Source organism: Pistacia vera, unplaced genomic scaffold (assembly GCF_008641045.1).
Source record: "Pistacia vera cultivar Batoury unplaced genomic scaffold, PisVer_v2 Contig272, whole genome shotgun sequence".
NCBI lineage: Eukaryota > Viridiplantae > Streptophyta > Magnoliopsida > Sapindales > Anacardiaceae > Pistacia > Pistacia vera.
In genome coordinates, this window is record NW_022196082.1 from 539,670 (window position 1) to 558,132 (window position 18,463).

Genomic DNA, 18,463 nt, shown 5'->3' on the forward strand with positions numbered 1-18,463 from the left:
AATCCTGTTGGGGGTTTGAATTTGCAAGAAATAGAATCATTTATTAAGAGAAAAGAAGAGGGGTCTAGTCAGATATGTAGAGTAATATGTCATCTATCTTTGTCTGATTGATATTTTTTATTTTATTTTATTTTTTTGTCGAGGGGCATCAAGAAATGCACCGACTTTCAGTAAAGCAATAATAAAAGCTAAGCTGTATGGCTTGCCCCACTTGAACTTTCCTTTCTAAGACCCTGTTGGCGGTGTGAAGTTGAGCTTTTTCACAAACAGTTTATACGCATCATTGCTTGCGTTTAAAAGTTGTGAAATGCAAGACCCATGTCACCCCCACTATGGTGACTTACCTGTTTACAGATTTTTATTATCAAATTGAATTAAAAAAAAAAAACAGATAGAGAATAACACAACACAGCACCAAGTAAAGATTGGACCCACAAAATGAGACTTGTGGCTTGGTGGGTATCTATTTTGTTAGCCAAAATTGACTTGGTGGTTGCCTAAGAGGCAAAAACAGTTGAGAGATTGCCTGCTCTGTTGTGGCACAAAGTTAAGGCATTAGGGTCCCAATGGCCCACCCCTTATTAATTAAAAACCCTTCAATCATATATATATATGTACCACGCCTCTATCATATATTTTTTCAATAATTTTTTTTAAAATAAGTTGATTTTTTTTTTTAGATTACGAAATACTTTCTGGTTAATTTTCTCAGGGAATTGCATTTTAATGCTTTAATTTAAAAAAAAGGATGCTTGTGGAGGAGGAAAATGCTTGTAAATACAAGGCATATGGTGATGTGAAACAACCAAGAAAATGTGTTGAAGCTGTGCGTGCTTTATGGAAATTCATGTTATCTTGCATGATTGTGTGTTAGTTAAGTGGGGTATGGTGGACATTTTGACCTAAATTTCCATCTTTTCGACGGCAAATCATGCCTATAAGAGCGGTTTGGTCAATTTATCATAAGGAAAAAAAAAAAAAAAAAAGTCTTCCTCCCACTCATATGTATTCACCACTGTTGACTTTTTTAATTTAACACATTAATCTCTCATTTCAAGTCATTCCACAAAATTCTCGCTCATCATTAAACCATATCTCCTATATAATCTATGCAACCATTGAAATAAATACACCCACGTTTTAACAAGTTTTAATTTTATTAATTTATATAATTACTTCAATTTTTAATTAAAATAATTTTGTCACAAATTTCACATTCAACGATTTTCTTTAGTATTAAAGTAGGGGATCATATGGCAATCAATTTAGTAGAGTGTATGTGTTTTTATTTTTATTTTTGATGAGCGAGAGTGTCTAGATCAGTTTGTGTACAATTTAACTAATACATCAGGATTCTGAAGTTGACGGCTGAATAAATCTTCGCAGTGACCACTTATATTAGTAACTTAGGTGAATCGAATAAATTTTTTTTGAATAATACATCTAAGAGTCTTTATAGACCGTTTGACTACTCAATGGTGGTTAAGTATATGTGTTAATTGTCATTATTTAGGCAGCTTCATTAATTGTTTAGATTTTACTTAACCGTAAACAAGAAGTTAGGCAACTAACTTATTAATTAACCACACATTAACACACTAGAAAATTGTGCTTTGCATTTATGTTTTAAGAAATAATGAATGATTCCATTAATTTGAATGTGAAATTTCCAATGAATAATTAAACACCACAGTAGGTTAGTAGTTTTCATCAATTAATCAATTACATTATTATTATTATTTATTTATTTATTTTAATTTGTATTTTGGCATCAGCCTGAGCCATACAACTGGAGCTAGCTGGGCTCTGTTCTGTGGTGGCTGGAAAGCAGGACTGTATGAAAAGTTGCTTTACTTGATTCTTTTGATGAATTATCATCAGAAGATCAGGGGAAATCGGTGACCACATCTTATCATTGTCTAATCAACGGATCCCGTTATCTTTTACGTTGTAATTATGTCCATTATTAAAAAAAAAAACCCATTGGTCAACTCAATCAGTATTTATCATATAACATAACACGATAAAAAGTATTAATTAATTTTAAATTAAAAATAAACTTACTTGACAAATAATACAACACTGAAATGACAACTGTGATTACTCCCGTAACCCGTTACACACTCTTTCCAACAATTAAAACATATATTCCAACAGTTTGTTCTTTTAAAATTCTTAATAAATTTTATAAATTTAGATATGGGATTTGCTAGTCATGAGCGAGAATCCCAACAAAATTTTCTCCTTTCCAACAATGAAACTGAGCACTCTGGATAATTTAGCCGTTCTATGCCGAGAGATTTGATTGAAAATGAGGTGAAAGGGCTATGTTTCGTTCAAACATATACTCGAGTACCTACTTTTGTGCATAAGATAAGAGTTTGATTACTTTCTTTTTATACTCAGGCTGAGGCTGAGGCTGAGGGCTGAGCCGCCTGACGCTTCTAGCTTCTTCGTTGAACAAGTAATTCAAAAAAGTATTGGGCGGCACGCAATGGGTTCAGAAAGAAGACAAATGCCGGTCCCAATCTTTTCTAAATGAGTCAGCTAATCTTATACTTCATCTAAAATACGGCCCATGATTATCATATCTTATTATATTATTGTCCATTATCTATATCAATCAATTCTCTTGCACTCAAAGTCAGCCCACTGCACTCCTTATTCTTTTTCCATTATTATAATAATTGACTAATTAATTACCTAAATAATTATAATAGGTGAGGTGAGAGTGAGACATCAAGAATATATTATATTCTAGATGGGTTTAAAGCATGAGATGCTATAAATGTGTAATCAGTTGAAATGTTATGGGTCGCAAATTATAATGAAACGATTCTGGAATCAAACAATAAGAGAGATATGCTTATAATAGGAATTAGGTAGGCTGATATTCCTTGGAAGATTGTTTGTGGGTGATACCAATATTCCTATTAAGTTTGCTTCTAATTCTTGACACACAAACACAACATGAACATCCACTTAATTATCCTCACTATCAACATCTCTAATCCAATCCACCCTTTTCACACTTACTTTCCATCTCTTTATTCCTGAATCGTATATATTTCTTTTTTTATATATCGCTGTATATCACAATTTGATGAAGTGGGAACACAAACAGGATCACTAAGGATAAAGAACTTACACCATTAAAATAAAGAAAAGAAAATTTTACACGCAGTATCTTTAAGAATAAACTATTAAAAAGTTTGTGGATAATAATTTGAAAGAATAAGTCTATTCAGAATATTTATTTGTATTTATAACTACAAGAGGATATAAATCAGATTCGAGAAAAATATGCTTATGGCCCTCTTTTAAGTTGTTGTTAACTAATAATTATTGTCCCAAAGTAAAGCGTGGGCAAATCTGAAATTTTTTACGGGCTTATGGCCTTCTTTTAAGTTACAACCTTCACTAATAATGGGCCGGAACTCGATGGATATTTAAGGTTTGATACTATTAGCACCCCATTAGTTTTCTGAATAGCTCCTCCCATGTCGGAGTTGAGAGGGATAAAGTTGCAATTTTCAAAATATTTTTGTTGGAAGAAAAGTATATAGAAAGTTATCAGATGTAAATCAAATTAGAAACTTATTTTTATACAAGCATTTAACCATTATTGGATCCTTTAGTTGAAAAGGAGAGGGAAGAAGATAGTTTTGCTATACTCATGGAAAAACTTTAAAATAATCCCTATAATACATTAAAAAATTGGTGAAGATATAGAAGAGTTAAAGAGAATAATGGATTTCTTAAGAGATAAAGACCCTGGAGTGTCTAGGTTATATCCCTGTGACAATACAGGACATATGATTTTTCCATGGCAAAATAATTCCTTAAACAAACAAACGTTACTAACTTCTGTTGGCTGAGACTGAGTGGATCAANAAGCATTTAACCATTATTGGATCCTTTAGTTGAAAAGGAGAGGGAAGAAGATAGTTTTGCTATACTCATGGAAAAACTTTAAAATAATCCCTATAATACATGAAAAAATTGGTGAAGATATAGAAGAGTTAAAGAGAATAATGGATTTCTTAAGAGATAAAGACCCTGGAGTGTCTAGGTTATATCCCTGTGACAATACAGGACATATGATTTTTCCATGGCAAAATAATTCCTTAAACAAACAAACGTTACTAACTTCTGTTGGCTGAGACTGAGTGGATAAAATTTACGGAAAGACTACAACACCCTTACGAATAAGATAAAACTTTCCAAAAACCCCGAACACACGTGACTGTATTTCTCTTTATTTTCCCTCTTCTCTAATCCAAAACTACCCGTGGAAGATGATCATCGTCATTTTCCTTGTTTTTGTTGTTGTTATTGGCACTTTCTTTTTGGTGGCTAGCGTTCTGGCGCCAAAGCCCTTGACATTGACTTGTAGTTTCCATTTTTTTTTTTTTTTTTTGGGATGGCTCAATCGTACGATATTTTGGGAAGATTTTTCTAAGTTTTATTTTCTGTAGTGGAACCTTTGAGATTTGTGAAACTCTCATCGTATGGGAAAATGATTGAAAGAATGATTTTGGTGCTTAAGAGATTTTTCATTTAATTTTTGTCTTGATTAAAATTGAAAATAACGGTTCATTTGTAAATAGGTGGGGCTGTCTACCATTCCTCATATTTAAGTTGCTCTTCAAGTATACCCAGCCCAACCAGTTAAGAGTCAGAAGCGTCAAACTTAGGACAATTATTAATTTACACCTACTTTATAATCCAGTGCTTCGGCGAATACCAAAACTTGTAGACCTTCCCAATTAGACTCAATCAATCGATCATCAAATCAATTAGAAAGCTCTGATTGATTAAGATCACATATATCTGCAATCTGCATCCGATCGCAGCTGAATTCCACCCATGGCTACCGCCTACTCTACTCCAGCCTAATCATAACTCCACACTCCACATTATCCAACTCAATGAACTCAACGTTCAAAACAAAACAATGGCACAATCCTCACGAATAATTCTCTCGATCATCGTCATCATCATCTCCATTTCATTTCCATCTGCACTTGCATCACAGCCTTTCAAATTCAGGCGGACCCCAAGGCTCTCTGGAAGATTCTCAAAGCAAACGAAACCTCAACCCCAACCCCAACCACAACATCAACAACAGCACCAGTACGAGACCAAATATTACGAGCAGCGTCTCGACCATTTCAGCTTCGCGGATCTCCCGAACTTCCAGCAACGATACCTAATAAACACCGAGCACTGGTTGGGCCCCTTCCACTTGGCCCCAATCTTCCTCTACTGCGGCAATGAGGGAGACATCGAATGGTTCGCCGTTAATTCCGGCTTCATGTGGGACATCGCGCCCAAGTTTGGCGCCATGCTTGTCTTTCCCGAGGTTAGTTAAAATTATGGATAACTAATTCACCGGGATTGAATTTAAATTCAATAACATATATTTGGTAAATATCAAATCGAGTTACTTAATTACGTTTATGTCTTGCATTATGTGATTGGTAGCACCGTTACTATGGCGAGTCACTGCCGTATGGAAGTAGAGAAGAGGCGTATAGAAATGCTACGACGTTATCGTACCTGACGGCAGAACAAGCTTTAGCTGATTTCGCCGTTTTAATTACTGACTTGAAACGGAATTTGTCGGCTGAAGCTTGCCCTGTTGTGTTATTCGGTGGATCCTATGGTGGAAGTAAGTCAACCATTGCCCATGTCTTCATTATTTGTTAATTACTTCAAACTTTAACAGCTCAAAGTAATTAATTTTTTGCGATAGAAGCATAATAAATAGCACACTGATTGATTGATTTTCGTTCTTTTTAGTTTAGAAAAGTAAATGTTTTGTTTACTTGTGTGGAGTTGTGGTCCAGATATTTGTTGTTATGAGATATGTTTATTAGTAAGAACATTTCTTTTATTAGTTTTTTGCCGCTAAAAATCTTATGTGCCATCCATTAATGTTTTGAGTTTGATAGTGTTTTTGCCTTAGACCTTGTTGTTGTTGCATTGACCAGGGCACCTATTAGTTACTAGAGTTATATTTATGTTTCTTTTTTGTTTCAATGGAATAGTGTTAGCGGCCTGGATGAGGCTGAAGTATCCTCACATCTCCATCGGTGCACTTGCTTCTTCAGCACCGATTCTTCAATTTGAAGATATTGTGCCGGCAGAAACATTTAATGACCTTGTATCCAATGATTTCAAGGTGTGTCATCGCAGTTTCTTTTACTCTAGTCTTTCTAGTTGTACATCTTGAAAATCTATGCTGTGTTTTATAATGTTGTTGCTGTCTTATATCCATAGCGTGAAAGTACCAGCTGCTTTAACACTATAAAAAAATCCTGGGGTGAATTGATATCTGAAGGTCAGAAAGAGAATGGACTTCATGAACTGGCCAAAACTTTCCGTCTATGTAGGTAAGAAATAAACAATGAGAAAATGTATGCATGTTTCAGTTTAAGTAATGCGTGATTGAGTTGAACTACCTTGTTTACTCTATATTATTTGACTTGGCTTGTTTGGTTATTCAACTGGGTATTTGATTTTACAGGGATTTAAGTAAGACAGAAGATCTTGCTGACTGGTTGGAATCTGCATATAGTTATCTGGCAATGGTGGATTACCCATATCCGTCTGAATTTATGATGCCTTTGCCTGGATACCCTATAAGAGAGGTTAGTTGGGATTTGTTAATTAATTTACAATATTACTAGACTTAACAAAACTACATGTATAAATCCTTAATATACAAATTGATGTGATATAAAACTGACATATGGCAAGTCTCATTGGCTAAATCATTTTGTGTAGGTTTAGTCATAAAAGTGATCTGATAGTTCACTATGCTTTTCAACTTTTTCTGCTTATTGAAAATAATCTGCTTTCTATGTTTTTTATTCTTTACTAGCAGAAATAAATATTCTGCAGACCAGCATCTTTTTTACATTATTTGCTATAAGATTTCAAGATAGTTTTCCCTTCTTGTCTTAATAGTTAGGTATAGACTGTTCTCTTGCAAGAGTGCCTTTGTATTGCTCCTACTTTTCCATAAAAATTTGAATTTCTCCAGGGACAGAAATGTATGGAGTCATGCTGCCCTAAAGCTTTTCTTCATCTGCCCTTAGTAATTTATATGTGGTCTTCTGGACTTTGATTTTTCTTCCATTATTTGGAAACAGTTTTTTTACCCATTCAACTTCTTGTAGGTTTGCAACAAAATTGATAATTCTCCAGAGGGTTCTAGCATTCTGGAGCGCATATTTGAAGGAGTTAGTGTTTATTACAATTACACCGGAAAAGTCGACTGCTTTGAACTAGATGATGATCCTCATGGCTTGGATGGTTGGAACTGGCAGGTCTAAGAGTTCTTTAGTGATTCAAACAATTATGCATTTGCTAATGTTTAATTTCCTGAAAGGATCATATTTATCTTAGGTTCTTTCGATTGTTCTATTTCCCACTGCAGGCATGCACTGAGATGGTTATGCCAATGTCTAGTAGCCAAGATGCGAGCATGTTTCCTACATATGACTTCAATTACTCCTCTTTTCAAGAAGAATGTTGGAAGAAATTCAAGGTGGTACCAAGACCTCGATGGATAACAACGCAATTTGGTGGACATGTAAGGGAATCCTTCTTTGAAAAAAAAAAATATGATCAATCTTATATAGTGAACGTTTGTCTCTTTCTCACATCTGTTGTTTGGATATAAAGGAATTTATCCATTTGAATTACAGGTTGTGTATGAGAATTGATTCGTCTCTCCCTTACCATTTTTCTCAGTTGACTCCCTTACCATATTTTGGTTTTGTTGATATTGTATATTAAGTATGTTGGCACTTGCATACGCTATTTACGTATGTGAATTGTGTAAGAAATCTTATAGCTACAAAATGGGGGTTGATGGAATAACCATACATGGAATGTGGGTGAACTTGTCTTTATGCATTTTCTTGTCTTATTAGATCTCAGAAAATTATGTTTTTGTATGTTATGTGTGTTTGTGCACTTTCCTTTTAAGTCTTGATCAAGAAAAAGTTCAACTGTCATGTAACTTACAGTTGACTACTGAGTTTTCTTAAGGTTTCAAAAGTGTGAACCCTAGGGTACTTAATAGGACACTTTATTCAGAAAAGTAAACTTTTACACTTGACATAATAAAAAGATATGCTAGAGCGAAGGACAATGTTTATATTCCCAAATTCTCTTTATTCTTGCTATTTGCTTCAAGTTGCTGTGATTCCCCTAAATCCCCAGCATAAAAGATTCAAGAGTGCACTTCTGGGAATGGGAAAAACGTTGATAGAATAGTCTTTGATCTGAATGGTGGTTATATTGAATTCCCATCTCTGGTCTTGTAAATTTATTTTGCCAATTGTACTGTGCTCTGCTTGCTTTGGGCCGCTTGTTTTGTCTTGAGACGCTTAAGTGGAGTAACCTAAATCTTGAGGCTGGCAGTTAGATATGCTTATAAGTCATTTTTCAGAATCTTGTGTCCTAAAGCGGTATCATTATCATTTTGCAAGGGTCTGTTGGTTCATGCAAATATATCGTGTGGCTATGTTTGCTATTTCAATTGCTTCTTATATATGTTAGGTATAAAACCTGTAATATTTTGTCAATGAATAGCTTGTGGTCCCATATTCATGATACAAATATTGCGTATTCTTGAATGCTATAGTTTAATTCTGTCTTTGTCCATTTCTATCATGAAGGATATCAAGACTGCGTTGACACTGTTTGGAAGTAACATCATTTTCTCAAATGGTCTATTGGATCCCTGGAGTGGTGGCAGGTAAATTCTTCACACAGCTGAGATGTAGCTATTGATGCTAATTTTCATTTTCTGATGGTGTTCATTTGCTTGTTGCAGCGTTCTCCACAATATATCTGATACTATTGTTGCTCTTGTAACCGAAGAAGGTAATGCTTTATCTGAAATCATCTTTCAATCGTTACAGTTATCTGTATATACTAAGGCTATCAGGCCTTCAACTCACGTTAATCTGTTGGAACTAGTTTTTTCTTTCTTCTTTTAAACAATCGCTATGATTTCGGCTATAAAGGCTTTGATGCACCTATCTTTCTATTTTAGACATTGGGCTGCTATTTGATGAGATGTTGTTTTGCAACCCTCCCTTTAGATGTATTTTGTTATTGCCCTGGTGGATTAATTCTGTGTAATCAGTGGCTCAATTCAGTTCAAAACATTTGGGTGATTAGCTTGAATTAACATATGACAATTATCTGCCCCAGCGGCTTAAGGTTGGGCTGATATCATTTTGGGGACAAATTTCAGAAACTACCCATGTAGAATCCTCAATCTTTAGTCAGAATATAACTATGCACAAAACCATCATAAACTATCCCTGCAACCATGTACGTTAACTGTTGAATGGCATAATTTGCTATGTATTATCTTCTTCTTCTTCTATTGGAATATAGTGGATGATTACTGATTTAAGTATAACATAAAGTGTCTTGGAAGTTTCATTTACTAGTAGGTTCAGGCGAACTTCTTGTTCTATAATCTTCTTCCATCTGGCAGGATGGTATTGAAAAGTCTTCACTGACCTGGAAAAGGGTTAGTTCTATGGCTTTTGCCTTTCGCTGAATTTAAATTCTAGGAGGTTTCTATCTGAACAAAAAAAAAAAAAAAAAAAAAAAAAAAGGGTTTCCTTGGGTCAGAGGTGAGAGTTGCTGAGTAAGGGGTGCTGATGAATTGGATGGCCCTTCTCAAGAATGCTGTTTATGAGGCCTTATTGGTCAATCTTGTACCTAGCTCTCTAAGGATGTTGGACATACTGGCCTTTGGCTGCATGGGGTTAACCAGAACTTACGATCTATACAACAATTGCAAGAGAAGACCCATGTAATTACCTTTTGGTGTGTCCTATGAAGAAAAAAAAAAAAAAAAGAAAAAGAAATTCCCATTGTTTTAGTGACTCCATCCTAGAATTATATAAACCCTGGTCCTTGTATTTAAGTTCTAAAAGGTTTAGAATCTAGTGCATCAATGGATTTACCACTGCTCACTTGTAGGCTTGATAAGGTTAGTAGTGATGCGAGAAGTTGCATTCATCAAATGATTTTCCATAGGCCATTTTCTATGAGATAAGTTAGTTATCTGTACAATATCCTGCTTATTGTTTGTCAAAAGTGAATCTACCAGAGGTCATTGCATTATGAATGAATAAATGAATTGATGATCTCTTATGACATATTGCCTTATGGCTAGGCAGCTTAATAATTTTGCTGAAAGTGATTCTTTCCTTCTACCATTTATCAGGTGCGCATCACATAGATTTGCGTCCTTCTACTCCTGAGGATCCGGCTTGGTTGATAGAGCAACGGGAAACTGAAATTAAGCTGATTGAAGGGTGGATAAACTACTATCAGGAGAAGAAAGCAACTTCCAGCATGTAAAGAGTAAACTGTGGTGAAAGTAAATATTTATGTAACTACTTTGACGCTAAAATGACTTGCCTTTTGTAAATAGAAACACGCTTTTTCATCCTGGACTTATTTGAAGGCGCTGTTGATTGTTTTTAAAGGGCGTATATGTATATATGTTGTAAGCATCAACATAAATAAAATGTGTTCATCAACTCTTGCTATCTTTACTATCACATAGGATATTTTTTGTTTACTGGAATGCATGATTGAGATTGGGAATCAATTATTGTTTAATAAGGGTAGCAAAGAATTTGGTTTTATACTTGAGTTGAGTAAGCAAATTTCGAGGATTCTGTGTTATAAGAAAAAGAAACTAATTAAGCTATAAAATTGAAGAATAAGGTGTCAACATAATTTATATACTTAGAAATGACAATGTGAAAAGTTGTTGAGGTTTTCGCAAGCTACCCATTACACCTTCCAAATTCCAATACCAAAAAAAAAAAAAAAAGTATTGATTAGTGAATGACTGATGCACGAGAGTTGTTTAACTTAAATAATAAAGATAAATGCAAGAAATAAAAGATAATAGAAATGAATAAAAAATAATTTAATCTTCAAATAAAAAATTCAAAACATGATCTTAGAAAGGATAAAGAATTGGATATTTAACTGTGTTTTTAAAATTAATGCCCAAGGTGGTTAGCACGTTAAGAAATGTTGCTGCAGGGTTAAAATTCTATCCGTTGAAAATTTTGTATGTTTAATTTGGACTAATATTCAACATTTGAACAAGTAATTTTTCCTTTTCAATAGACAAATTACTTCCTTTGTGAAATGGAATAGACCCTTTACCCACACAAGTTTAACGTTGCTCTAACCAACTTGACAAATGTGATATTTTTAAATTGTAAATAAATTTATTTAAATTGAATGCCTATGCAGTATAATATTTTTTGAAATATTTAAGGACCAAACATATCATATATATATAAATTCGTCCAATAAAATAAACTTTGATTTTCCTTTTTTAAATTTGGATGACACGGAGCATTGACTATTAGTTACTAGTTTCCATCTGAAGACAACAACATNACATTTGAACAAGTAATTTTTCCTTTTCAATAGACAAATTACTTCCTTTGTGAAATGGAATAGACCCTTTTCCCACACAAGTTTAACGTTGCTCTAACCAACTTGACAAATGTGATATTTTTAAATTGTAAATACATTTATTTAAATTGAATGCCTATGCAGTATAATATTTTTTGAAATATTTAAGGACCAAACATATCACATATATATATACACCAGGGTGAAGGAATAATATAATATAAATTCGTCCAATAAAATAAACTTTGATTTACCTTTCTTAAATTTGGATGACACAGAGCATTGACTATTAGTTACTAGTTTCCATCTGAAGACAACAAGATCTTTAAACTTTCAACTGCTAATCCAAAAATCAAAGGCGGCTTTGTAGATTAAGCAATAAGCATCCAAAAAATATCTTAAACGACGACGTTTCATCTTGTCCATATGAAGCACCTTCCTTCACAAAACCCAATTTTACTTTATTTTCAACAACTCAGCCCAACTCGGTCCAGTAAAGCCACTCTCAGTTCTACTCTCAAGATTCAATTTTAACTCGAGTACAGCACAACACTCTCTGCCACTCTTCAGAGAAAGGAAAGACGAAAACAACATAAAAGGCAAAAGCAAGAAACGTGAAAGATTAGATTGGCGCTTGCCAAACACCACCGGATCACAGAATCTAGGGTTTTGATTCTACTCGCCGGTGATGGCGAGTCCTACCTCAGGAAGACTCGTAATCACGCCGAGTTCAAGAATCTTGCACAGTCCTTTGACTGATGAAACGATCTGGAAGAGACTCAGAGAGGCCGGACTCGATGAAGAGTCGATTAAACGCAGAGACAAGGCCGCTCTTATTGCTTACATAGCAAAGCTTGAAGCTGAGGTTTGTTGATTGTTCTTTAAAGTTTACTTTTCATTGTTTCTTGATTTCATTTTTGTTTTAATTTGGTTTGGTTTATTTTATTTTTCTTTTTGTTGATGAAACAGTTGTGAAAAACAAAGGATTAGTATTTTTTGAATTTTCAACTTTTAAATTTAATTGTTTCTAAAAGGGAACCGGGCTTAAGTGTGTGGCTTCTATCTTTAGATGAGAAGAGTAAAGAAATAGAATTATTCTGTATGGTGTATATGTATAATTGATTTCATGGGAATTGTTATGCTACCCGTAGTAAGAATACTGGTAACATTACTGCATAGCGGCATAACATGTTTTGTTAACGACAAAACTATATTAATAACTTTAATAACATTTAATGTCGATTGTTTTACAATCAATGTCGCTAATATGATGTTCTCTTTGCTATATTACAAGTCTAATGCTGTACGTTATTAAATGTTATTCAAATATGTAGTTGGAACCATGATTTAACACTTTTTTGTGTAACCCCAATTGGACAGTTATATTAGATTTCGAAATTATCTCTCCTTGCATTAGTTTATGTTCAATTGTAGATCTCAGCAGTTTTACTTTATGTAGATCTTTGACCACCAGCATCATATGGGCCTTCTCATATTGGAAAGAAAGGAGTTGGCTTCCAAGTATGAGCAAATTAATGCTGCTGCTGAAGCAGCTGAAATATTGCATAAGCGTGACCAAGCTGCGCACTTATCTGCTATGGCTGAAGCAAAGAAACGGGAAGAAAGTTTGAAGAAAGCTTTAGGTGTTGAGAAAGAGTGTTTAGCTAGTGTAAGATATTATTTTGAATCTTTCTTTAATTGAGTAAATATTTCCTTCTTGCATTATGCTGTAATGATTATTGTTACTTTTTAATGGATTTTTGTAGATTGAGAAGGCCTTGCATGAGATGCGTGCAGAATCTGCTGAAATAAAGGTTGCAGCTGAGTGTAAATTGGCTGAAGCACGCATTATGATTGAAGATGCTCAGAGAAAATTTGTAGAGGCTGAAGCAAAGTTGCGTGCTGCAGAATCTTTAGAAGCTGAGGCTAGCAGGTTTCATCGTTCTGCAGAAAGAAAGCTGAAGGAAGTTGAGACACGTGAAGATGATCTTTCTAAGCGCATTGTATCTTTCAAGTCTGAGTATGTGTTTTCCATCTTGTTTGTGTAATTTTTAAAGTGCAAGCTATTTTAGTTTTATATTTATTTGACCCAGTTTACATTAGGAGAGAGGTTCAAGTGAGGCAATGAGGTATCTGTGGTTTGCTTTAATTCCAAATTGAAATGACTAACAAAAACTAGGCAGGGGATGAGAAGAAAATGCATCTCACTTACACATTGCAACACTTTGCTCATGGCCTTATAATTATAGTGCTATAGATTTGTAAGGAACCTTTGAAAGCTGCCTCAATAATGTATAAATTTATTTATTTATTTTGCCATGTCTTAGTTGTGATGAGAAAGAGAAAGAGATCATTCTTGAGAGACAATCATTAAGTGAAAGGAAGAAGATTCTGCAGCAAGAACATGAAAGATTGCTTGATGCACAAACTTCGCTGAATCAAAGGGAAGACCACATCTTTAGTAGATCTCTGGAAATAAGTCGACTTGAAAAAGAATTAGAGGCCTCAAGAGCAAGTTTTGAGGAGAAACTCTTAGCCTTAAAGGAAGAGAAATCCAATGTAGAACTCTCCAGGCTTTCCTTATCAAAAAGAGAAGAGGTTCATACTAGTTTTTTACTTCTTAAAAATATCTTGATGTTAAGCTATTGTCTGTTTGAGAATGTTTCTCTTATTGGATGTTATATTAAAGTAGCCTCTGTTTTTGGTGTACACAGGCCATTATTGAGAGGGAAGCTTTGCTGAATAAGAAGGAGCAGGAACTACATTTTGCAAAGGAAAAACTTGCAAGCAAAGAATCTGTGAGTTTTCTGGTCTCATCTGTCTCTTTTCTTTTTTGAATAATAGTAATGTGTATGATCATTGTTCTGAGTGTAGAGTGTTTTGTGATCTCTTTTTGCTTGAAGGGTTTTCATACTTTATGAATCAATGCAGTTACTTGTGCCTTTTTTTTTTTTTAAATTTTATTTTGATTGACAATGCAGGATGAAATTCAAAAGGCAGTTGCCAATCATGATTCTATTTTAAGAGTAAAGAAGTTGGAATTTGAGGCTGAGTTGGAGAGGAGGAGCAAATTGGTGGAAGATGAAATTGAGACCAAGAGACGAGCATGGGAGTTGAGGGAGATGGATCTTAATCAGCGGGAGGATGTGCTTCTGGAAAGGGAACATGACTTAGAGGTTCAGTCAAGGGCATTGGCAGATAAAGAGAAGGATGTGATAGAGAGGTCAAATCTACTTGATGAGAAGGAAAAAAGTTTGATTTCTTCTGCAAAGGAGGTTGAACTGAAGAAATCACTTCTAGAAAAAGAAAAAGAAGATGTTAAAGAAATGAAGTTAGATCTTCAGAAGTTTTCGGCTTCACTGGATGCCAAACAGAAACAAGTTTTTCGTGCAGAGGAGAAACTAGAAGCCATGAAAAGTGAAACAGACGAACTATCAATCTTAGAGATGAAACTTAAAGAAGAACTTGATATGGTTAGGGCTCAGAAACTGGAACTTATGGCTGAGGTAGACAAATTGCAAGCAGAGAAAACAAAGTTTGAAGCAGAGTGGGAGTTCATGGATGAAAAGAGAGAAGAGCTGCGGAAGGAAGCAGAACGTGTTGCTGTTGAGAGAGAGGCCATTTCTGTGTTTCTTAAGGATGAGCGTGATAGCCTTCGACAAGAGAGGAATGCAATGCGAGATCAGCATAAACGGGATGTTGAATCACTTAATCATGAGCGGGAAGAATTCATGAACAAGATGGTACATGAGCATTCTGAGTGGTTCAATAAGATTCAGCGGGAGCGTGCTGATTTCTTATTGGGTATTGAGATGCAGAAGAGGGAACTGGAGGACTGTATTGAGAAAAGGCGTGAAGAATTAGAAAGTTCATTTAGAGAAAAAGAGAAGACCTTTGACGAAGAAAAGAAGAAAGAACTTGAGCATATTAGCTGTCTTAGGGAAAAAGCAGAGAAAGAATTGGAACAGGTCACTTTAGAAATGAAGAGGCTTGATGCTGAGAGAATGGAGATCAATTTAGATCGTCAGAGAAGGGACAAGGAATGGGCAGAACTAAATAATTCAATTGAGGAGTTGAAGGTGCAAAGACAGAAATTAGAAAAACAGAGAGAATTGCTGCATGCTGATAGAGAAGAGATTCAAACTGAGATCGAACACTTGAATAAATTGGAGGATTTGAAAATAGCTGTAGATTATATGGCTGTGAGTGAGATGCAACACTCAAGGCTGGAGCATACCCAGCAGAAAATTTCTGCCAGAAGATATTCAAAGCTGCAAAGTCCCGTATCACATGTTGATTTGGTTTCACAAAATAATCTACATGTTACTGACAATGGCAATGGGTTTAATTCTCCTCCTGTGCAAAAAGAAAATGGTTCTTCTCATCCCAGCTCTGCTCGATTCTCATGGATCAAGAAATGCACTGATTTATTGTTTAAATATTCCCCCGAGAAACCCTCATCAAAGGATGAGGATAAGTCTGTGACATCTGACCATGAAGATGCAAGCTTGGCTACTTCTAGTAAGAGGCAATCCGTGAGATTTGCATTTGGAGAACCAAAAGTGATACTTGAAGTTCCCTCTGAAGATAAGGATGCTAAAGGAGCGCATGATTCAGAATCTGAAATCAAGAAAGATGCCGCTGAAAAGTGTTTGCAATCAATATCAGAGGATGGACTTCAGGGTGGAAGGAAAAGAAGGGCTGATAACTATGTTTCCAGTGAATTTGTTGATCCATCAGAACTGCAAAGGCAGAAGAAGAAAAAGAGGAGGCAGCAACAAGATGTTCCTGCAAATCCATCCGAAGAGGCCACCACCCACGAGTAAAAACTCTTTTCCTCTATAATCAGTTTCTTTGCTTCTAGTCATATCCTTAAAATTTCTTAATGTGTAGTAGCTTCTACTTTGAATTACAATTTGAATCATTTGTTGTATTTGTGTCAGTGTAATTTCGAAAGAATCAAGTGTGCGAGAGGATCAACATGTAGTCATCTCATCGAATCATAATCAGGGAGGTTCTGAGGAGACTAGTGTATTAGTTATAGATAAAATCATTAGAATTTCAGAAGTGACTTGTGAAAAGATTGATGATCAAGATATCATCAATCAAGAAAATATAGTTCATTTGGAGAATCCTGTTGCTGGACCAGAACTGGATGCTCTTAATGCTGGAGGAAAGAATGTTTTTTCAGATTCTACACAAGTAGAAACGGGAAATGTTAAACAAGTTACTGAGAATGTTCATTTGCAGAATCCTGTTGCTGGACCAGATCTGGATGTTCTTAATGCTGGAGGAAAGAATGTTTTTTCAGATTCTACACAAGTAGAGACGGGAAATGTTAAACAAGTTACTGAGACTAGTCAGGTAACAACTAATGTTCTCAGATCATATTTATCATGTATTTTCATGTAATAAACAGCATGCAATACTTGTTACCATTTTTTATTCCTGCATTTTCAAAATTATGTGTTTGTGTAATGATTGTTTGGTTGTTTTGAACCCATTTTAAAGGTGTTCCTGGATTAGGCTCTTATGTCCTTGAAGTGATAGTAAGTATAGTTCATTGCAGTTCCTCCCCTTATTTTATTTTATTTTATTTTATTTTTTTGGGGGGGAATAAGAAACAAAGCTAAACATATCTTTCTTAATCTGGCCAAACAACAGTGCTAGATATCATTTGACTGCATCTTTCATTAGAGAAAATATGGCGATCTACTTTTTGAGTTGTAACTGTCCTTAATCTTCATTTTTTTTTTTTTTCTGGGAATTAATGAGTTTTCAGTCACAAAAGTTAGGGATGCATTTTGATTTATTTGTTTAAAGTTGTATTATGTGTTCTCTGATTTCCATTTGTCACTGACTCAGACTCTGGCACGTCATGATGGAAGTTTTTTGTATTGGCTACTCCATGGCCTGTGCCATTAATAGTTTGAAGTATACTGCTGTTTTGTTCGTATATCCTTTTATACTGCTGTTTTGTTCCTATATCTTTTTCTTTTTATTGTGATTGAAATTCATAGCCTATTTTCTTTTGTAGTTTCAGAAAGATGATGTATCTGGAAAGAGTGATCAGAAGCTTAATGAGCATGATCTTGGCCAATCTGACAATTCTAAGGAAGATGAGCAAATTGCAAAGAGGACAAGATCCAAAGTGAAGAAGTAGAATTCTGGAGCCGCTCCGCCACAGTGCAGTATTTTAGAGCAGTCTTGCACAGAAGTACCTTTCTTTCTCTTTCTGGTTGTTTCATTTGACCTAGTCCTAGATAAACAGTAGTAAATTAACTAATTACGTTTTCGATGTGATACAGGTTACTATTTGGTTTTTAACAGTTGGAGGATTTTAGTCAATATTGCCGGCAGACTTTTTCGTACCCGGGCCCAAATTGTAGATGACTTAGCTAACTATCATCTAGTGAGATATTTGTAAATTTTTTGTCCATCCTATATGGTCTTTCCTTTGTGTGGGGGTTTCTTTAGGGCAGTTGGTGGTTCACATTTTATTTTGTATTACGGTATGGCTTCTGGGTTTCCTACTATGTTGTTTGGTAAGTGGTAGATTACTTTTGCCTAGATGATTGTATCTACCGACTCCTGAAATTGGTGGTGATAAGTTTGGAATGCAGATTGGCTTTTGTTGTTTTTATTTGCACACTACAGGTGGTAAAGGGTTTCCTACACCATGTTATTACCGCAGTTCTCCTTTACTATCCAGGAATTTGAAGTAGCAATTCCTTTATTTATGGTAGGAGTGTACGTATATGCTTCCAAATAACCAATACAGAAGCATCACGAAACCAACACTAATGATACGTTAACGTGCCAAAATGGTGAGTTCAGTGAGTTTTCAATACGATTGTTATGTCAAACTTCTGGTACCTGTCATTGTTATGAAGCTTGCCAAACTGTAATTCATTTGATTAGGAAACTCGAAATTGGAGTTTTGGGAGAATGGCTTTGTGGATTCCTCTGTATT

At 34.9% G+C, this 18,463-nt stretch overlaps 2 protein-coding genes across 4 annotated transcripts; both read left to right on the forward strand.

The window, feature by feature from the left end:
* Positions 1-4,809: 4,809 nt before the first annotated feature.
* Positions 4,810-10,598, forward strand: LOC116133713 (lysosomal Pro-X carboxypeptidase). 2 transcript variants are annotated; one of them, XM_031419405.1, is made up of 10 exons: positions 4,813-5,365; positions 5,488-5,674; positions 6,054-6,187; positions 6,286-6,398; positions 6,533-6,656; positions 7,188-7,337; positions 7,448-7,603; positions 8,697-8,776; positions 8,855-8,904; positions 10,271-10,598. In XM_031419405.1, the coding sequence occupies exons 1-10, from the start codon at positions 4,958-4,960 to the stop codon at positions 10,405-10,407; spliced, it is 1,539 nt and encodes a 512-aa protein (XP_031275265.1). In that variant the 5' UTR covers positions 4,813-4,957; the 3' UTR covers positions 10,408-10,598. The 2 variants fall into 2 exon arrangements, with proteins under 2 accessions (XP_031275266.1, XP_031275265.1); XM_031419406.1 differs by lacking the exons at positions 8,697-8,776; positions 8,855-8,904; positions 10,271-10,598 and adding an exon at positions 7,719-8,654 and having other exon boundaries at positions 4,810-5,365.
* A 1,372-nt stretch (positions 10,599-11,970) lies between these two features.
* On the forward strand, positions 11,971-18,133 carry LOC116133649 (protein CROWDED NUCLEI 4). 2 transcript variants are annotated; one of them, XM_031419333.1, is made up of 9 exons: positions 11,971-12,355; positions 12,950-13,159; positions 13,257-13,510; positions 13,818-14,088; positions 14,205-14,288; positions 14,472-16,312; positions 16,434-16,854; positions 17,528-17,707; positions 17,799-18,133. In XM_031419333.1, exons 1-8 carry the CDS (start codon positions 12,179-12,181, stop codon positions 17,651-17,653), a joined length of 3,384 nt encoding a protein of 1,127 aa, XP_031275193.1. In that variant the 5' UTR covers positions 11,971-12,178; the 3' UTR covers positions 17,654-17,707; positions 17,799-18,133. The 2 variants fall into 2 exon arrangements, with proteins under 2 accessions (XP_031275193.1, XP_031275194.1); XM_031419334.1 differs by having other exon boundaries at positions 17,534-17,707.
* Positions 18,134-18,463: the final 330 nt, after the last annotated feature.

What these genes read in the sequence shown, in the direction of transcription:
- LOC116133649 (XM_031419333.1), top strand. Translation starts at nt 12,179, where the DNA reads ATGGCGAGTCCTACCTCAGGAAGACTCGTAATCACGCCGAGTTCAAGA. An exon ending in ATTGTATCTTTCAAGTCTGA is followed by an intron (nt 13,511 to 13,817) that starts GTATGTGTTTTC and finishes GCCATGTCTTAG; the next exon opens with TTGTGATGAGAAAGAGAAAG. An exon ending in AACTTGCAAGCAAAGAATCT is followed by an intron (nt 14,289 to 14,471) that starts GTGAGTTTTCTG and finishes TTGACAATGCAG; the next exon opens with GATGAAATTCAAAAGGCAGT.
- LOC116133713 (XM_031419405.1), top strand. Translation starts at nt 4,958, where the DNA reads ATGGCACAATCCTCACGAATAATTCTCTCGATCATCGTCATCATCATC. An exon ending in AAAACTTTCCGTCTATGTAG is followed by an intron (nt 6,399 to 6,532) that starts GTAAGAAATAAA and finishes TTGATTTTACAG; the next exon opens with GGATTTAAGTAAGACAGAAG. An exon ending in GATCCCTGGAGTGGTGGCAG is followed by an intron (nt 8,777 to 8,854) that starts GTAAATTCTTCA and finishes TGCTTGTTGCAG; the next exon opens with CGTTCTCCACAATATATCTG.